Source organism: Nipponia nippon, unplaced genomic scaffold (genome assembly GCF_047370975.1).
Source record: "Nipponia nippon isolate SJK-2023a ecotype South Korea unplaced genomic scaffold, ASM4737097v1 scaffold_6, whole genome shotgun sequence".
Classification (NCBI taxonomy): Eukaryota; Metazoa; Chordata; class Aves; order Pelecaniformes; family Threskiornithidae; genus Nipponia; species Nipponia nippon.
Genome location: NW_028262380.1, coordinates 424,415 through 443,868, shown reverse-complemented (window position 1 = coordinate 443,868; position 19,454 = coordinate 424,415). Strand labels below are relative to the sequence as shown.

Genomic DNA, 19,454 nt, shown 5'->3' with positions numbered 1-19,454 from the left:
GATGAATAAATCCTCCTGGCACTTCCAGAGGCTGCCACAGCTACCAGGAACTACAGCATCCCCTTTTCCACAAAAACATACCCAGTTTTCCGATTCGTGTTAAAGCTTTGAAATAAATTTACTGTTTTAACATCCTTTAATACGTTTAGTTTAGCAAATCATAGGAAACGTCATCCTTAATAAAGGCTACGGTCACACCTCTTACTGCCTGATCCCCAGCCGCGCTCAAGGCAGCTCCTGCCCAGTTCGCCTCACGACTGCACGCGATGCAGCCCGAGCCCCTGATAAACCACCGGCGCAGTTTCTTCCCAAGCAACGCCAGCTGCTGGGCAAGCCGATGACCGGCCTCCGGATCCAACCTCACCTTTTAGAGCACCGACAAGACAATTTCTTGTTATAAAAGGGCACTGTGCGTCCCGGGCAGGGACGGTTCTAGCAGAGCTCCTTGCACCCTTGGCGCTGAAAAGACAAGGCTCGGGAGCAAGGGCGAGGACGGGCAAAGGCAGCGCAGGGGCCGGCACGCCGGGGAAGGGAGCAGCAACCCCAGCACGGCCCCTTCTCAGGCATTCAGTGTTTATTAGGCACCAACACGTACCGTACGGGCTGCCCGTGCGTTTGCTCACAAATCCAACTCAGAGGATCTCGGGAGACGTGGATTCACTTGGGAGGCTGAGCCAGATCAGCTCGGGGCATACATACTTCACGCACCAAGTTTGGGGCAATCTTCGTTCACCTGCAAAAAAGTGGCAAACATTAGAGGTCTCCGTGCATTCCCCTTTACGGGTGCGTCACCGGTGCCGCACCACCCTCCCTCCCTCCCTCCCTCCCTCCCCAGGGACGCAGGCCAGTCGCAGCCACAGCTTTATTAGGACCCACAGCGATCGCCTGGTAGCTGCCCAAACTCTCGAATACTCATCGTTACAGATAAGCTATCACAAAAAGGCCAAAGAATACTCAGTTTAAAACCTGCAGACTTTTTGCTGAAATCTGGGATAAGAAACGGTCCGCACGCCAAGCAGCTTGAACACCAACAGCTTGTTTTTCAGTAAACTGAGCAGGAAGTTTAAAAAACTTGAGAAAACTCCCCACTCTTTATTTAGGAAGAGCAAAATGCAGTCTTAGTGTATTTACATAGGTATATATTTTATATATACACACACATCTCCCCATGAAATCGCTTCAGCAAAGCTTCTTTTTGATTTACAAGCAGCTTAGTCTTCCATCAAACTTGTGTTCAGAAAAGAAATTCTAAAAACAGCACTTCAGGGTTCTGTCTTTACCGCATCGAAATAAATCCAGATCAAGTTTGCTGAGTTTAAGACTTTTTAAATTAAACTCTAAGCTATGCATACTCCCCCAGGTGACCTGAGAGTCAGCCTGGGTTCCTTTCTCTTCTCGCCCGAGAAGTGGAAAGATCACAGGGAGAACTCGATCTGCCCAGTTATACCCGTACCAGCTCCCCGCCCCGAGTTCGTTCTCGCTTATCCAAGCCAGCACTGTTCAGCGCGACGGGCAGGCACACGCAAGGCAAATTCTAGCCCTGCAGCTGGTGCGAGAGCCGGAGCAAACCTCCGCTCCAGCTCCTGTTCCAGCACTGCTAGCAGGAGTATGATCCTATTTCTGTCTCCCAAGAGCCACCTATATGAGGCCAATAACACAAAGAAAAACCTGCCGAGCCGTTAAAACCTTAATTAAAGTTCTCCTCTGCAACGACATCCAATGATGAATGAGATACTGTGCTGCTGTAGCGAGACCGAAGCCCACCCCACTGACCAGCGCTGCCCCTCGTGCTTCCCGCGTCTCCGTATCCCAGCGCGTCCCATTTTATATTTAGACCGTCATCTTTTAGGAGCACGGAGTATCGCCTCCTGTCCCTGTACACCTACGGCACGGGAGGGTTCTTGCCCACAGCTGGGGCTGCTGCTGACCGCAGCAACGCAGGCGCCTGACCAGCCAGGCAACCCTCCCTCTCCTAGGGGCGTTCACCACCTGAAATAAAGCACCGCAGCCCGTGTCGCTTGTAAACAACACAAACCAACGCGTTTTGGTGTTCGAGCCACGACCGCCTGACGATAAGAGACAGGGCTCGCGGGGGCAGGCAACACCTTTGCTGAGAAAGCAGATAACACCCAAGCCTCGCGCACCCGGCACAGCTCCTGGGACGCCACAGCAGCTCTCCCGCCCAAGGCCACGCTGCCCCCAGGCACCAGGAGGGAGCTTTCCGGACCCCTCGCCTATCTAAAAACGAGCCGTCAGACCCGGGTGTCCAGCGCAACGCCACCGAAGGCCAGCTCCCCGAATCCCGAGCCAGAATCGATCCAAGGCGCTAGGACCCGGCAGGCGGGCGCTGTGAGCCTGCGCCCTGCACGGCTGCACCACCGCACAGCTCCCGCCGCAGCCCAGCCGGGCAGCCGCCGCTCAGGGGCGCGGGAGCACGCTCCGGCTGAGGTTTCTTACACCACGAATTTAACGATTTGCTTTTTAGCTAAAACTGAAACGCTCAGGATTGCAGTGGAGACACCGGCAGCGCTGCCGGAGGCGGTAACCATGGCAACGGACCGAAAAGCAAAGGATGCTGCGGACCAGCCCCGGCTCCCCGGTAGCAGGAGGAGGTCAGTCGATTTTAGCTCATCTCCATCAAAACAATTCATTCATTATTTCACAGCTGAGCACCCTTCCACGGCCATCGAGCCCCAGCCATCAGCGTGTCTGTGTCATTCAGCCTTCACTGCGCTTAATCATACCAAGAAAAGCTGATTTAAATATATCCTTGCTCTGCTCTACGGCTCAAAAATTCAGAACAACCAAAACTGTTTACTCCTTGCGAGACTTTGATCGGCTGCTGGAAAAGCAGCTGGTGCATTTCAGCACTTATACAACTGCCTCTGCTTTCTTTTCTGAGCAATTATCATGCTTAACGAACTTCACTCGTTATGGAATCCCTGGGCAGCAAGCCCCCTTTCCCCGAGAGGGCAGGGGACCGAGGGCACCCACGGCGCGGCACGATGCCACCTCTCACCAGCCCGCGGTAGCATTGCCCGGGGTAACGACCTGCGTTTTACAACCCATAAAACCCAATCAATAAAAACCCGGCAGACGAGCGCTCCTCGCTCTGCCAGGAGGACGGGCGAGCTGAAGAGCCGCGTGCCGAGCTGCGACAGCCCCTGCGTGTTTACCAGCCATTTTCCTCCCTGCTGCTCTGCATTCTTTAGGTATTTTCCAAACACACAAGACAGACTTGTGAACTCTTTAGGAACGGGTGCAAATTCAGCTTCCGCAAGTTCCGCTTGGGATTCGGGGCTTTATGGTGCATCAGTAGAACACAAGCACCCAAAGGAAAGACTCAGCTCCCAGTGCTGCAGCTCCCGAAGCCTCCCTTCTATTAAAAATAAACAAATTGCTCATTGCTCCCCCTCAAACATTTCAAAGGAACTTCAAAGTGCCTTGCGTTTAATTTAGTAAGACAGCGAGCGCCTGCGAAGCAGGTCACAGTCAGAGTCTCAGCTTCACGTTTGGGAACGGAGGGAGAAGGAAAAGGAAAGAAGAAATCGGCCCAAGGTCACGCGGCGAGACCTTGACAGGATCTTTAAAAAACCCAAACACAACACCCACACCCTAAAGACCGGCCCTTCCCGGTGAGGTCAGCGGCTGTGTCAGAGCGCTCCGGCGGGCATGCTCGGGGAGCCTCGCTGCCCAGCGCCAACGCACCGCGAGGCTGCATTAACAAGGGCAAACAGAAGGCGCCGTGCCGAGTTCTGCGCTCGTCTCTGCAGCGCCGCCGAATGCAACGCGTCCATGCACAGAGGGGTTTCGCTTGATGCACGTTGCGGGAGCTTATCCTGTGAAACCAGCCGTGATTTACTGTCACTATTGTCAGCAAAGCCACAAAGACAGACTGAGTTTATCGAGAAGGGGTTTGGAACCCACCGAGGCTCTCCTCCGGCAGAGCCGCCGGGCGCAGCGGGAGGGGACGACCCCCAGATGGCTCAGCCGCAGCACAGAACGGCACCGCGGCACCGCCCGGCTTTCCACTCTCATCCAAAACTTGCTGCCTCGACGCAGCAAAAGACCCGTTTAACAGCGAAAGCCCTCAGCTCGCACACGCCTGGCAAGTGTTTAGGGCAACTCCTCTGGGGGAGGCTGGCGGAGGGGCCGGCAGCGCCGGCGAGGAGGGAAGAGGGATCGCGCTGGTGCCTCTGGGCACCGGCAACGCCGGGGCCAGTCTCCTCTGGGAGGGTTTGCACCCTCTGGGAGCACTGCCCTACCCCTGGAGCAAAGACGGGGCTCTCTCCCCTTCCATACCCCGCTCTCTGCACCGCCGCCCCAGCACAAGGCCGCCGCAGCCGTGGGGTGAGACCGCGGCAGCGCCGGCGGCACGGAGCGAGGCAGGACCGCTGCAGCACACTTGGGACAGGTGTGCGAGACGCCCCGTGATGCCATTCAGACGCCTTGCAGAGGGGAAAATTAATTCCTTCAAACGCAAAAGCGAGTGCATTCATCGGAAACATTCAAGGCACTGATTAAAGACAGCGATGCGAAGTGCCGGTGTTCTACACGGGCAGACGCACAGCTTTTAACACACAACCTACAACATCACGGGCTACAAGCCGAGGTACGTGGCCCAGCCTTAATTCAATCAATTATTCAAATATTCTGCTGACTAACGAGGGCTCCAGTTTGTACTCTCACGTACCCAGCAGACGGAATATTCCTAGCCAGAAGAGCTATACTCTGTCTTCACTAGACCACGTGAAAGACAGTATTTGGCCATAACAATTCTCCTTTTCTTCTCGGCCACTAAACAGCCATAATGCACACACGCGAATTAGCCCACTTATCAATTATCCCAAGGCTGAGCTGTTCCTGCCCCTCCTCCAAATCCAAATTTTTCCAATCCGACAGCTGACCCCTCCAGCTCGCGCCCCTTACGGTCCTTCCTAAATGCTATTCCTTAAAGCTTCTCTTCATTTCCAGTCACGTTTCGGCTCGACCTTTAATTTAGAACCAAAATTTCATCCGGATGGGGGGGTGCAGGTGACCTGTCCGAACCTCCCGTTCCCCAGCGCGGGTCAGAACAGCTCTGAGCGCGGTACGTGCTCCCGGGAAGGGCTGGAAGCCACGCTCTGCTCGGAAGCAAGCTTTTCCCATGTTTCACAAATAAGAAGCTACAGCTCGGCAAACATTTAAATTTAATGTTAAGAGTTACACCTGCAAAACGAGTTCTTTTTTACTGTACTAGCAGAGGAGTTTCCACAGGCAATCCAGAGTGACTCTGTTGGTTTTTTCCTATGGTGCAGATCCCTTCATCCCCAAGGAGTCTGTCACGGAACTGCTCCGCCACGCCCCGTGCGAGGAAGCCAGCCACCATTTCCCAGATGGACTGAAGGTTTCCAGCACCACGCTGAGGAAAAAGGTGAATTACACTGGAAACAAACCCCAAAACCCGCAGCTACAAACAGCAGCTGATCCAAGTGAAAGAGGACACGTTTTTTCCCCCCAAAAAAAACGTTTAACGCGAGCGTCTCCGAATGCAGACAGCTCTGCTTCTGTAACGCTCCTCAAGGCGCACTGGCCTCCCGGACCTGCTCTCGCCCATCTTTACATTTGCTGCTGGAAATATCTGCATAAAAGAGAACCTTTGTTTCTGCAGAGGGCTCGCGTGCTTAGTCGCTGGTCTCGAGGCGACCGCTGCCGTTACCTGCAACGGTTTCCTGCTTCCCAACGACCGAGCCCCCCGAGCCGGGCAATGCTGTCACGCTCGCGCCGCACCAAACGGGGGGCTGCGGGCCGGAGGAGGGGAACAAAGGTTCTGTCTGCAGCACAGGCACTGCCCGCGGTGAGACCCGCGCTGCCCGTGCGAGTGCGGTGCTGGCAGCGGGGACCCCGCCTGCGCCGGGGCAGGGGGCTCGGCGCCCACCGGGACGGGCGTCCCCCCTCCCTCCGCAGTGCTGCGGGGCCAGGGAACGGGGAGCCTGGAGCTACCCCGCGGGGGACAACGGGGCCTGGCCGAGCCCTGCTCCGTACCTGAGTGCTCCCACCCAGCACTGCCCCCCTAGACACCCCAGGGGGGTGGGGGTCCCCACCGCTGCCCCCCCCAGGCACCCCACGGGGGTCGGGGGTCCCCCAGCACTGCCCCCCCTAGGCAGCCCATGGGGGTGGGGGTCCCCCAGGACCGTGCCCCACCCCCAGACACCCCACGGGGGTGGGGGTCCCCCAGCACCTCCCCCCCTAAGCACCCCACAGGGGTGGGGGTCCCCAGCCCTCCCCCCACCCCCCCATAGGGGTGGGAGTCCCCAGCACTGCCCCCCCAGACCCCCACGGGGGTCGGGGTCGTGTCCCCCCCCCCGACCCTCGCCCTCCGCTCCACCGTGGCCGCCCCCCCCCCCCCCCGGCAGGAGAAGAAGCGCCCCCGCCACCCGAGCACCGACCGCCCCTCACACAGGGCCCCGCACACCCCCGCGGCGCGTGGACGCCCCGCCCCGCAGCACCGACGCGACAGCCCCCACCGCAGTCCCGGGGCGGGGGAACCCCCCGCCCTCCCCGCGGCCCCGGCCCCGGCCCCGGCCCGGTACCTGCCGCCCGGCCGCTGCCCAGCGCCGCTCCCCGCCTCCCGCCCTCGGAAGCCACCGGCCCCCGCCCACCCCGAGGCCCCCGCTAGGCCCCTGCGGGCTGCCCGCCGCACCGCCGCGCCGCCCGCCCGCGCCGCCCGCCGCGCTCGGCGTCAGGCACGGCTCGGGACAGCCCGCGGGGGCGGAAGGGGCCTGAGGGCAGCGCATGCGCAGTGCGGGGGGCGAAGCCTCCGGGCGCGCCGCGGTGGGGGCGGGGCGGGATCCTGGCGCCGGGCGGCGGAGCGGCTCTGCCCGGCGGCGAGGGGGCACCGGGCCGGGCCGGGCCGCAGCCAGCGGGGCGGGCGCCTCCTCCCCGGCAGAATGGGGCGCGGCAGGGCGGGGGCCGCCGGCGCCTGTAACGGTGGGGCCGGGTCCCGCCCGCCGGGGAGGTGGGGCCGGGTCGGAGGAGGAGGCGGGACGGGACGGGACGGGACGGGACGGGACGGGACGGGACGCGGAGCCGCCGGTAAGTGCTCCCGCTGCCCGGGCCCCGGCGGGACAGGGGCTCCCCCGCCACCGGCGGGTCGGGGCCCGATCCCGGCCCGTGGGGCAGCGCCGGGGCCGGGGGGCCGCCGGTGCCGGCCGTGCCCGGGGCGGGGGTCCCCGGCGCCGCCCTGGCGGGGAGGGCCCGCTCCCTCCTTCCTAGCGGGAATCCCCCCGCCGTCCCGGCCCGCCCCCCGCCCTGCCCCTCCGGGACGGGGCTGCTCCCCCTCCCCGCCCCCCCAAGGCCGGGACCCCGCGGCCGCCCCGTCCCGGCTCCCGGCGATCCCTGAACCGGGCGGGGCGCCAGGGTGGGGCCCCCGGCTGCCCCGGGCGGGACGGATCCCTCCCCGCCCGCTCCGCTTCGGCGAGGCCGCTCCCGGGCCGGCAGCCCCACGCCGGCGGGGCGGGCAGCGGGCTGGCGGTGACCCCCGCAGCCATCCCGCCGGTGGCAGCCCGCGTCCCGCCGGTCACCGCGCTTTGATCCCGGCGGCGCGGCCAGTTCTCCGCCCCCGTCGCTCCCCCGTCTCGCCGGGAGGCCGCTCTGCTGAAGCGACGCGTCCCCGCGCCCACGGCGCTCCTCTCGTGGCGGCCGTCCACCGGCTGCGGGCCGGTTTGCCCGTGGTCCATCCCTGCCGGCTGCTCCCGGCACGCGCTCGCCCGTTGCGTGCCTGCAGGCAGCTTCCCGGAGAGTCCTCTCCCAGTCTCCGGGGTCGGACCTGCCCGCAGGGCCGACGTTTGCCTTTCCCCAGTCTTTGGGAGTCTCCCCAGTTGCCAGGACTCCCGGAGCCCTCCCCATCCCAGTTAACCTCTCCCCCGCCCGCTGGCTGCACTGGGACGTCTCCCGAGTTTGCGGATCCAGGAATCGGGATTCAGTGTTATTCCGGCTGATGCTTTAGGCACCTCATTGAGGTGCAGCCCCTCGTTTCTTCCCTAATTGCAGGGACCCTAGCGCGGTGCGGTTACCCGAGTGTTGCCGGTCCCAGTTAACACCACGATTAACACTTCTCCCCAGCTTCCCAGCACCTGCCGCTTTCCCGGTGCCGTGCTCTCCCGTCGTCGGTGCTGCCACGGCCGGCTGCCAGTGCCCGACCTGCCTGCCAGGAGGAGCGTGTGGTGGTGAGGTGTGGGGCGTCCCCCTTGGCGAGGGGCTGCTGGGGTAGTTAGTTTGTCCCGCTCCCTCCCGGTTAGTCCTCCCTGGTCATGGTGGGATTTCCACCGGGGGTAACCCGCCATGCCAGCGCCCAAAGCCAGGCAGAACCGAAACCAGCGCCGTGCAGCTCGCTGACCCCGGACAAGCCCTGGGCAGAGCGGCCGCGGGCCGTGCTGCGGCACAGCCAGGCTGGCCGAGGCTGCGCACACCGAGGCAGGACTTCCTTAACCGATTTTGCAGAAACAGTTAAAGCGCACCCAAAAGAAAGCCAGGCCCTGGCGAGTCAGGGCGCCTGCTGGGGCCGGTGGGCAGCTCCCACCTGGCTGGCCGTGCCCGACCCTCCCTTTCCCCGCAGCAGCCAGATGCCCAGGAGGAAGGAGGTGCCGGCGCTGGGCAGCCTCTGCCTGCAGAGCCTGGCCCAGCACATGCAGAGCATTTGGGTGAAGGACTACAGCGAGAACTACCTGGACAAGTACCAGTTCCGCTTCGTCATGGGCCCCTTTAATGACCTGGGTGAGACACGGGGTCCGGGGACCCCCTCTGCGAGGAGGAGGAGGCCGGGCGAGCGGTGCTGGGGCCCTCTCGCTGACCCCCGGCCCCCTCCCGCAGCCGGCAGCTTGGTGCAGGACCTGATCCGGCTGCTGGGCGAGAGCCGGCGCCTGACGCGGGCAGCGCTCCACCTGCTCCTGCTGCCTCACCTGCGGGAGCTGAGCCTGCGCCCCTGCCCCAGCCTCGTCAGCAACGCCATCGGCCAGCTCGTCACCCTGCGCTGCAAGGTCAGCGGGCTGGGGGTGCCCGCCCTCCGCGGGGCTGGGGGTGCCCGCCCTCCGGGGCTGGGTGCAGGGGGGCAGAGGGGTGTCGGGGTCCCCTCCGCCCCGCCCTGCTGAGGGGGCTCTGTGTGATGGCGGCAGAACCTGAGCTCCCTGGACCTGCACGGCTGCAGCCGGCTGTCGGCGGACGTTCTGGTGGACCTGGCGGAGGGGCTGCCGCGGCTGAGCCGGCTGGGGCTGGCGGAGACACAGGCCAACGTCCAGGTGCTCTCGGCCGTGGGCTCCTGCTGCCGGCACCTGCAGGAACTGGATGTGTCCCACTGCAAGAAGGTGTCCCCGCGCGCCCTGCGGCACCTGGCCTACGACCCGCTGGCGCGGTCCCTCTGCTGCCCCATGCTCCGCGTCCTGCTGGCCCGCGGCTTGGAGCCCGTGGGGGATGGCAGCATGGCAGCGGCGCTGGCCTTCCTGCTGCTGGCCCTGCCGCGCCTGGAGTTCCTGGCCCACAGCACTGTGCCAGACGCCCTCCGCCTCCTCCACGGGCAGCAGCTGGACAGCACGGGGGACGCCGAGGGCTTCCCCTCGCTGGAGGAGCTGGCGCGGCGGCGGGGGGCTGCCCCGGGGGGCTCCCGGCTCACCCTGCCCCTGCGGCGGGTGGAGGAGGTGGAGGAGCCCGACCTGGCCATCGTCCACGCTGTCTGTCCCCAGGCCGAGGAGGCCAGCGTGTGGCTGGGGGACGGCCCGGGCCCAGTGGGCAGCTGGGAGCTGCTGGGCTGGGGCCGCCTGGCCCGGCTGACCCTGGGCTGCACCGGGTGGCAGGGCCGGGTGCTGGCGGAGGTGCTGCCGCTGGCGCGGAGCCTGGGCCCCCGCCTGCAGACCCTGGCCCTGCACGGCTTCTGCTGCCAGGACGAGCTCTCCCTGGCCGCCCTGCTCGCCAGCTGCCCCGGCCTGCAGGCCTTCAGCGCCGAGCTGCACGCCCCGCCGGACGCCAACCCCGATGGGGAGACCCCGGCCGAGCCGCCCCGCTGGGACACCGACCTGCTGCCCCACGGCTTCCCCCAGCTCCAGAGCTTCTCCCTGGCCCTGGCCAGCACCACCGGCGTCTTCGCAGCCCAGTATGGGCTGGCGCTGCGTGCCACGCTGGCCTCGCTGCTGTGCCGTGCCCCCCGCCTGCAGACCCTCTGCCTGCTCGGCATCCCCTTCCCGCTGGACTCGGTGTTCGAGACGGTGCTGGCGGCACCAGGGCCGCCCCTGCTCGAGCTGCAGGAGCTCTCGCTGGCCGAGAGCTGGGTGTCTGGCCAGACCGTGTGGCTGCTGCTGGCCTCCGAGGGCCGCCTGCGCCGCCTGGACCTGTCCCACTGCCGGGACATCCACCGGCGCGACTACGACGGCTTCCTGCAGGCGGTGCGGAAGCAGCGGCTGGACCTGGACATCACCTGGGAGTAGCCAGCGCTGGTTGCACCGGGCTTTTTAATAAAGCAGTTACACCACGGCTGGCAGCACGGTCTGTTCCCCGTGACGGCGGCTCTCCTGGCATGGCTGGGCCCCGTGGCTGCTCTCCCTGTTGGGAAGGGGCTGCGGGGGCCGGCTCGGGCAGGGTGACTCCCCTCTGCTGTGCCTCGGGGTGCTGGCACCGCTGGGGCTGGGGCAGCTGCCTCACCCCGGCACTGGCTGCGTGCCACCCGCGTGGCGCCGGCCCCAGCATCCCCCAGCAGCCTGCAGTCCCACGTCCCCGGGAGCTGTGGGGACCCCGGCACAGCGGCTGGCAGCACCGGGTGGCAGAGCTGCTGCTGGCTCAGTGCCGGGGGCCGTCGGTGAGCCCCGTCAGCCGCTCCGACTCCTCCCAGAGCTTCTGAGCGAGGCCGGCGTCGCGGGCAGCCGCGGAGGGCAGCGACAGCCCGCAGCTGCTGTCAAAGTACTTGCCTGTGATGCCCGAGGCCTCCTCTGAGACAGCGCAGTAAATGGTGCTGGCGGCGCCCTGCTCCGCCGACTGCCGGGCGAAGGGGGGTGAGGAGGGGGCCCGGCCGCCCCCCGCCCACCCTGCCGCCGCTGGGGCCGTGGGACGGGGGGTCCAGGCAGGATCGGGCCCTGCCACCTGCCCCCGCTCACCTTCATGAAGGGGCGGACGAGGTTGAAGAGCGCCCGCAAGGCCCAGCTGGAGTGGCGCATGATGCTGGTGCTCACCACACCAGGGCTCAGGGCGTTGGCGGTCACCCCTGCCGAGCCGCGCCGTCAGCACCGTGCTGGGGGCCGCGGGGACCCCGGCACGGGCAGGACCCTGCTCCTGTCCCGGTCCCTGCCTCCAGGGCCCGAATCCCTTGTTGCCATCCCACCTGGAGCAGCAGGAGCAGCCCCGAGCCCGGCTTTGGAGCTGGGGCTCCTCTGTGCCCCAGCACCGGGCCACCCCAGGGGACGCGGCCACCCCTGGCCAGGGCTCTGCCACCCGCAGGGGACGTGGGGGGGCCCGGCGAGTTTCTGCCAGGGCCAAGACCCCTCAGCCCCATCGTGCAGCCCCTGTGTCATGGCACAGCGGCACGGGGTGGTTGGGATGGGCAGCCCTCCCCGGGAGCAGCGTGGCGTGGCACGGCATGGCACGGCTCAGCAGGGCATAGCTGGGCATTGTACGGCATGGCACAGCACCACGTGGCATGGCACAACAAGGCATGGCACAGCACGGTACAGCCGTGCATGGCACAGCACGGCATGGCTCGGCACAGCACGGCATGGCTCAGCACAGCACCGCATGGCACGGCACGGCACAGCTCAGCATGGCGTGGCACAGCACGGCACGGCATGGCTCAGCACAGCTCGGCACATCATGGCACAGCACAGCTCGGCACGGCGCGGCACGGCACAGCTCAGCATGGCGTGGCACAGCACAGCACGTCATGGCACAGCACAGCTCGGCATGGCACGGCACAGCTCGGCATGGCGCGGCACAGAGCCCGGCACCCACCTGTGCCCTGCAGGCGCCGCGCCAGCTCGGCGGTGAAGAGGACGTTCATCAGCTTGGTGCTGTCGTAGGTGGCGGCTGAGCTGCTGAGCCGCTCCTGCCCGCTGAGGCAGCGGACGTCGACGGTGCCCACGCCGTGCCGGAAGGACGAGACGTTGACGACACGGGCAGGCGCCGACGCCTTCAGGAGGTCTGCGTGGAGCAAGGGGTGAGCAGGGGGGGGTCCCCGGAGCCCCCCGGCCCCGGCAGCCCCCGCGCTCACCCAGCAGCAGGTTGGTGAGCAGGAACGGGCCCAGGTGGTTGGTGGCAAACGTCTGCTCCAGCCCCTCCGGCGTGATGGCGAAGGGCAGCCCTGAAAGAGGGGAGCACGGGGCGCCGTGGGGCCGGGCAGCTCACCCACCACAGCGGGACAGGGAGCTGGACCCCGGCTGGGGCTGGGACGGGGGTGGCAGATGCCTGACCCCGACCCCGGTGCGTACCGGTGACGCCGGCATTGTTCACCAGCACGTCCAGCCGCTTCTCCTCCCGCAGCACAGCCTGGGCGAAGGCGCGCACGGAAGCCAGCGAGCTGGTGTCCAGCAGCCGCAGCAGCACCGCGGGGTTGCCGGTGGCCGCCCGGATTTCCTCCACAGCCGCCTGGCCCCGCTCCCGGCTCCGGCACGCCAGGATGGTGCGGGCGTTCCTGCGGGCCAGGTCCAGGGCCACGCACTTGCCGATCCCTGCGGCACACGGAGCGGACGTGGGCTGATCCCCACTGGGTCCCCATGGCGAGGGGTCCCTGGGGGGCCGTGCCCCTGTCCCCAGGGTCTGGGCAGCCCCAAGAGCAGCGCAAGGCGATGGAGGGGGGCCCCGGCCCGGGCAGCTCGGCCAGTCGGGAGCCCAGTGCCGAACCCAGGGTGCCCCAGCACTGGAGCGGGGGGGGGAGCGGGGGGCAGTGGGGCAGGCACCCCAGGGCCGGGCTTCCCGCTCTGCAGCGCAGTGTGGCTGTGCGGGGATGGGGATGAGGCAGGACAGTCACCACAGGGTGCGGGAAGGAGCTGGCGGTGGCAGCTCACTGCAGCTCCATCGGTGGCTCAACCCGGGCCACGCAGGCAGTACGTCTGCCACAGCCACGGCCACCAAACCCACCCAGCTGCGCTGTGCCAGCACCGCTCCGCATCGGTGCTCCCGCAGGGCGGGAAACGACAGGCATTGGGAGAGAGGGCACCCAGCCCCTGGGCACACAGGGGGACACCGCGGCGCCCTGCGTGCGGGGGGACACCCTGCATCCCCGGCCCCGTGGGTCCCACTGCCCCTGGCTCTGCCAGCCCCGGCCCCGTGTTTTGCAGCGGGACACGGGTGGGAGCAGCGACCCCGTTCCTGCCACGCAGCTCTGGCACAGCGCAGTGCCCAGGGCAGCCGGCAGCGCAGTGGCCTTGGCCGTCAGTCACTAGCCGGCTGGGGCAAAGTCCGGCTGCAGAGCCTGGGCGGGGGCTGCGGGCGCGGGGCTGCCCAGAGGCAGCGAGGCAGAACGGCTCCTGGGCAGAGGACGCCGGGGCCCGGCCCTCGAGTACGTGGCGTGGAGACCAGTGGTCAGCGCGGTGCAGAAGACGTCTGAGAGCACATGGCGTGAGTGTGCCGTGGGCGTGGGGTGCCGGGACCATGTCCTGCACGCCCAGGGACCGGCCGCCGGCCACGCCTGCAGCCGTTTGCACCACCGCAGCAGGGGCTGTGGTTCAGCAGTTGGAGAAGGGGGACCCGTGTCCCCTGTGGATCGCCCCACAGCACCGTGCCGCCATGCCGTCACCCGTGCACATGCCTCCGGCCCCTTCTCCATGCCCGGGGAGCAGGGAGCTGCCGCCTCTCCCCGCTCCGGCACGAAAGGAGGGTGGCTGGGTCCCGTGGCCAGGCAGGACCCGCAGCCCTGCACCCACGTCCTGCATCTCCCCGGCCCCGCAGCCCTGCAGCCCATGCGCTCCCCCGCCGCCAGTCCCCGCTCACCGCTGTTGGCTCCGGTGACAATCACCGTCTTGCCGGTCAGGTCGGTGGGACACTTGCGGGGGTCCCAGGCACTTCTCCTCCGGGCCCAGAGGAGCAGCCCCAGCAGCAGCGCAAGCAGGAACCAGCACGGGTGGCTGCAGGCGCTCGGCAGCTCCATGGCTGGGGCGCGGGGTTCCGGCTGGGGCACAGGGTTCCGGCTGGGGCGCGGGCGTGTGGCTAGGGGACAGAGTCCGCCTGGGGCCGGAAGCCAGCCGAGGACCTTCGCCCAGCCCGGCAGCCCTGGCACGGCGCGGTTCCCTCCTGCTCCCTGAGCCCCCGGGAACAGAGGGGGGACAGCTGGCAGGAAAGTGCTCGCTGGGCAGGGGGGAGCAGAGCAGGCAGGGGCCTGAGCCACACGTCCCTTGTGCCACCCCGGGGCTGCTCGCCCACACGGGCCAGGGAGCCCCCCGCCAGCGCCGGGCAGCCGCTGCAGGAGGGGTGATGCCCAAGGGCAGCCCTGAGGTCCCCGTCCCGACACAGGGACACTTGGCCACGAGCCGGGGTGGGAGCCACGGCCCCGCGGGAGCAGGGACCTGCCAGAGGGGCTCGCCAGGATGGGGGCAGCCCCAGCAAGGGACCCCGGGGTGCTGCACTGCACCCGGGGCACGCGGGGAGGCGGAGGAGGCTGCAGCCCGGCGGTGGCCGCACGGCGGGGTGGGCATCCACGCAGACCCTGCCACCGCGTCCTGCTGCCGCAGCCCTGACTCGAGGTCCCCATCCTCCCGACCAGGCTGGCAGCCTGGGGACGCAGGCAGGGCCCTTCTGGGGGTTTCAGCAGCTCAGCAGATGCTTCCCCCAGGAATGGGTCCCGCTTTCCCGGGGCTCCCGCAGCCTCTGAGCCCCTGGCACTGGACGAGCATTGCTGGCCCCGAGCTATGGTTGGACTCCATGATCTTAATGGTCTTTTCCAACATAAATGATTCTACGATTCCAAGCTGCTGCCATCCCTGGCCGCTCCGGCCTCTGGCGTTTCCCCAGCTCTGGCCTCCCGCCCCGGATGAGCCCTCCCTGAGCTCGGCTGTCCCTGAGCATCGCCCCACACCGTCACAGCCAAAACCGGGTTCTTTACAGAAAAACCTGGGGCGCTTGCGCGGCCAGAGCACCGCTGGAGCCGGCGAACAGCCCGGTGGTGGCTTGGCCTCACCAGCCCCGGTGGCTCTGGGTGCAGGGTGCAGGGAGCAGAGCCGGGGCCACCCGCCAGGGCCGCAGCCGGAGGCCAGGCAGAGCAGCGTGGAGGCAGCCGGGCCTCCGAGGGCAGGGACCTGGGCCAGCGCCGCAGCCTGGGGACACGGGGCGGTGGCAAACCCCAGGGAGAGCTCACGCGGTAAAGCCACACACACATTTCAGCCCGTTAAATCCCTCTCATTTCTTGTTTGGTGGCAAATCAGCTGCAGGGTACGGGCTGCGTGCGGTTACAAGGTGAAAAACAGACGGCAGGTTGTTGTGCGGGGTCAGGCGGGAACGTGCCGAAAGCAGCGGGCAAGGAGCCAGCCTAGGACGGGGGTCTCTCCTGGAGCTCGGGCACCCAGACGCTGTGCCGAGCTGCAGGACAAGGGCAGCACCCAGCCGGGCACCCAGCCATGGAGCTGCTGGAGCCGGTTTCCCGACGGACGAGCTCCAGGATCGGGGGCCAAGCAGGCGGGCTGCTCCCCAGGATGCGAGGGGGAGGACGGGGACGAAGCCCACGGGGCACCACCAGCCGCCCGCAGTGCCGCGGCTCCTGCCCGGTGCAGTGGCTGCCCTGCCAGAGCGGAGACGCGGCACACCGGGAGCTGGGGGGACCCGGCCCGGCTGCGCCTCGCACCAGGGCTGCCGTGAGCAGCGGGGCCGCTCGTGGGAAACGCGTGGGACACGGTGGGGAGCCTGGCAGCTGCCCATGGCCCCAGGGCCCTTCACCACTCGCCTTCGCCCGACACCTGACAGGCCGCAATGGCCGGGAAGGGCACGGTGGAGTGGATGGGTCGCAGGTCCCGCTTGGCCTCCCCCGTCTCCTCCTCCTCCTCCTCGCCGTGCGTGGGGATGCAGAGCCCGTGCTTCACACTGCCGCCCCGTCTGACGGTTGTGCCGGGAGCCAGGCGAGCGGAGTCCAGCAAGGAGCCGAGCTGCCAGGGCACGGGGCCGGGGGGCTGCAGGGACCCCCGGGGGGGCGGCTGGAGCTGTCCCCCCGCCGTGGTGACCGGCCCCCAGGGCAGCCGCGAGCTGCCCAGCTCCAGCCCCCGGCTGTGCCAGCGGCCACCCTGGGGACGTGCCGCCGGCTTGGCCTCCGCACCCAGGTCCAGCACCTCCACCTGGGGCCTGATCCAGCGCTCGGGCCGGCTGCCGGGGCCCAGCCTGGGGACCCCCGGAACGGTGCCGGACCCCTCTCGCTTCGCCCCTGTGCTGTGCAAAGGCCTGCCTGGCCGGATCGTTACCAGGCTGGTGCCGGAGGGAGGTGACAGTGGTGGCCTGTGGCTGCTGACCCCCGCCACGCCGCTCCCCTCCACGTCCCTGTGGGATGACTGCAGCGGACGCCGTCCCTTCTCCAGCTGCCCTGGGAGCTCGGCCAGGCCCGGGGGCGGGCAGGGAGCCGGTGGCCTGGCCGGGCAGAGCGGGGCTGGCCGAGGCAGCAGGGGCCGGGCACGGGGAGTTTTTCCATCTGGTGGATGGGGAGCAATGGCCGCCTTGTCCGGCAGCAGCTCCAGGCGGGACGGTCCTGGCAAGGGCAGGACGGTGGCAGTGGGGACCTGGCCAGGACACGGGGGGTCCTGTCTTTCGCACTGGCTCGGGGCCCACGCGCCGGAGACCTGCTCGGGAGGGGGCAAAGGGGGTCCTGGCGTGCGGCGGGGGTGTCGAGGTGCCCGATGGGGGCGGCTTGGTGTCGGCGGCGCTGCCCACTCCGGCCCAGGAGCAGCAGCGGGCGCAGCCCCGGACCCCTGGGTGCACAGGACGGGAACAGAGCCCTGCGCCCAGGAGTCTGTGGCGCAGGGCTTGGGCTCCTCGTCCTCCCACCAGGCGCCGTCTCCCTCGGGGTCCGTCTCCCCCTCGTCCCGCACCAGGAAGCGCCACTGGGCGATCTGCAGGAGGGCGTCCCGCGCCTGGCCCACGGTGAAGGGCACGCGCTGCGGGCAGAGCCAGGGCTGAGCCCCCCGCGCCCTCGGCCCCCCGCGCCCTCGGCCCCGGCCCACGCACGGAGCGGGGGCTGCGAGGCTCCCGTGCTCGCCCCGGGCGCCCGGGATCCCCCAAAAGCAGGGTCCGGGCGCACTCACCTGCCGAGCCGCGTGGGCTTTGGAGCACTCGTCCATCACGCGGCCCAAGAGCTCGGCGAGGATGTCCCCGGCGTCCTCGTCCGCCCGCTCAGCCGCGAGCAGGGAGAGCCATTCCGCCTCGGGCAGGCGGCCGGGGACGACGTCGGCGCGGGCGGCGGCGGCGGTGGGCGGCCGGGACTTCTCCCCGCGCGACCTGGGGGCGGCCGCCCGCTCCCGGGGGGTCGCTTTCTGCAGGGAGACACGACAGCGCTCGCAGCTCCCGCCTCGCCGCGGGGTGCCGGGGGCAGCCCCGGGCAGGGCGACGCCACCGCGGCCCCGGGGCCACGCTGCTCCGGGGACGGACGCGGCCCAGGCTCCCCCGCGGCTCGAAAGGGCCCCGCCACCAGGCCCCCCTCGCCCCCGCCCGGGGCTCTGCTTCCCCAGCAGCAACACCGGGGGAGCCTCCGTGCCCCGTCCCACGGCGGGGGCGGCTCTGGCACGGCGTCCCCGTGCCCCCCGTGCCCCGGCGCATCCCAGCACACCCCAGTGCACCCCAGCGCATCCCAATAAACACCCGTACACCCAATCCACCCCAGCACGCCCTGATACACACGAGCTCATCCCAGTACACCCTGATATACCCCAGTGCATCCCAGTCCACTCCAGTACATCCCAATCCACCCCAGCATGCCCCAGCACATCCCAGTACACCCCGGTACGCCCCAATGCCCCCCAGCATGCCCCAACACTCCCCAGCTCAGCCCAGCACATCCCAGTACACCCTGATATAACCCAGTGCATCCCAACTCATCCCAACCCACTCCAGTACATCCCAATCCACCCCAGCACTCCCCAACACACCCCAGCTCATCCCAGTACACCCCAATAAACACCCGTACACCCCAATCCACCTCAGCATGCCCTGATACATATGAGCTCATCCCAGTACAGCCCAATACATCCCAATCCACCCCAGCATGCCCCAACACACCCCAGCTCATCCCAGTGCACCCCAGCACATCCCAGTACACCCTGATATACCCCATTGCATCCCAACTCATCCCAACCCACTCCAGTACATCCCCATCCACCCCAGCATGCCCCAGCACATCCCAGTACCCCCCAGCTCACCCCAATACACAGCAGTACACCCCAATCCACCCCAGCACACCCTGATACACAGCAGCTCATCCCAGTACACCCCAGTACATCCCAATCCACCCCAGCATGCCCCAACACTCCCCAGCTCAGCCCAGTACACCCCAATAAACACCCATACACCCCAATCCACCCATCATGCCCTGATACACACCAGCTCATCCCAGCACATCCCAGCACACACCAGTACACCCCAGCATGCCCCACTGCACCCCAATATACACCAGTACACCCCAACCCACCCCAGCACACCCTGATACACAGCAGCTCATCCCAGCACACCCCAGTACATCCCAATACACCCCAGCACAGCCCAGCTCATCCCAGCACACCCCAGTACATCCCAATACACCACAGCACGCCCCAGCTCATCCCAGCATATCCCAGCACACCCTGATATACCCCAGTGCATCCCAGCTCATCCCAACCCGGCCCAGGGCATCCCAATACACCCCAGTACACCCCAGCATGCCCCAGCATGCCCCAGTATAGCCCAGCATGCCCCAGTACACCCCAGCACATCCCAGCACATCCCAGTACACCTCAATGCATCCCAACTCACCACACCCCAATGTACCCCAGCTCATCCTGGTACACCCCAGTATACCCCAGTGCACCCCACCACATCCTGGTACACCCCAGCTCATCCCAGTACACCCCAGCACATCCCAGTATACTGCAGCACACCCCAGTACACCCCAGCATGCCCCAGCACACCCCAGTACACCCCAGTATACCCCAGCACACCCCAGCACATCCCAACTCACCACATCCCAATGTACCCCAGCTCATCCCACTACACCCCATCGTGCCCCAGCGCTCCCCAGTACACCCCATCATGCCCCAGTACACCCCAGTACCGCTCTAGCACAGCCCAGTACTCCCCAGCACACCCCAGCACATCCACGTACACCCCAATACACCCCATCATGCCCCAGTTCACCCCAGTTCACCCCAGTCCCCCCCGCCCCCCCACCTCGGCCATGCCGCCTCGGGGCGGGAGGCGTCTTGGTCTCCACGGCAACGCCGGCCACGCCCCCCTCCAGCAGTCGCACCGCCCACCGTGACGCCACCGCTGCGCGCCGCCCTCTG

General features: G+C 67.2%; 4 protein-coding genes across 10 annotated transcripts in view; 1 reads left to right on the top strand and 3 right to left on the bottom strand.

Moving 5' to 3' along the window:
- The window catches only part of DCTN1 (dynactin subunit 1), an 87,466-nt gene extending 80,797 nt beyond the window's left edge, over window positions 1–6,669 (bottom strand). Inside the window, exons 1-2 of one of the 2 annotated variants that reach the window (XM_087737740.1) lie at window positions 6,573–6,669; window positions 596–733 (exon numbers count right to left, since the gene is read on the bottom strand). The gene's annotated coding sequence lies outside the window, so the exon portion shown is untranslated. Of the gene's footprint in view, window positions 1–595; window positions 734–5,208; window positions 5,398–6,572 lie in introns of those variants that run through there. The other variant, XM_087737741.1, reaches the window with a different exon arrangement.
- A 166-nt stretch (window positions 6,670–6,835) lies between these two features.
- LOC148051311 (uncharacterized) lies at window positions 6,836–10,500 on the top strand. Of its 6 annotated transcripts, none has more exons than XM_087737729.1 (5): window positions 6,836–7,074; window positions 8,104–8,212; window positions 8,600–8,754; window positions 8,851–9,017; window positions 9,153–10,500. In XM_087737729.1, the coding sequence occupies exons 1-5, from the start codon at window positions 6,930–6,932 to the stop codon at window positions 10,452–10,454; spliced, it is 1,878 nt and encodes a 625-aa protein (XP_087593855.1). In that variant the 5' UTR covers window positions 6,836–6,929; the 3' UTR covers window positions 10,455–10,500. The 6 variants fall into 6 exon arrangements, with proteins under 6 accessions (XP_087593855.1, XP_087593854.1, XP_087593858.1 ...); XM_087737728.1 differs by having other exon boundaries at window positions 8,597–8,754; XM_087737732.1 differs by having other exon boundaries at window positions 7,048–7,074; window positions 8,104–8,207; window positions 8,597–8,754.
- On the bottom strand, window positions 10,462–14,178 carry LOC104011630 (retinol dehydrogenase 12). The gene is made up of 6 exons (XM_009463900.2): window positions 13,942–14,178; window positions 12,441–12,680; window positions 12,224–12,313; window positions 11,965–12,153; window positions 11,118–11,224; window positions 10,462–10,998 (listed from the first exon to the last, which is right to left on the bottom strand). The coding sequence occupies exons 1-6, from the start codon at window positions 14,096–14,098 to the stop codon at window positions 10,804–10,806; spliced, it is 978 nt and encodes a 325-aa protein (XP_009462175.2). The 5' UTR covers window positions 14,099–14,178; the 3' UTR covers window positions 10,462–10,803.
- A 1,248-nt stretch (window positions 14,179–15,426) lies between these two features.
- CUNH2orf81 (chromosome unknown C2orf81 homolog) lies at window positions 15,427–19,454 on the bottom strand. The gene is made up of 3 exons (XM_087735872.1): window positions 19,339–19,454; window positions 17,226–17,453; window positions 15,427–17,078 (listed from the first exon to the last, which is right to left on the bottom strand). Exons 1-3 carry the CDS (start codon window positions 19,345–19,347, stop codon window positions 15,873–15,875), a joined length of 1,443 nt encoding a protein of 480 aa, XP_087591998.1. The 5' UTR covers window positions 19,348–19,454; the 3' UTR covers window positions 15,427–15,872.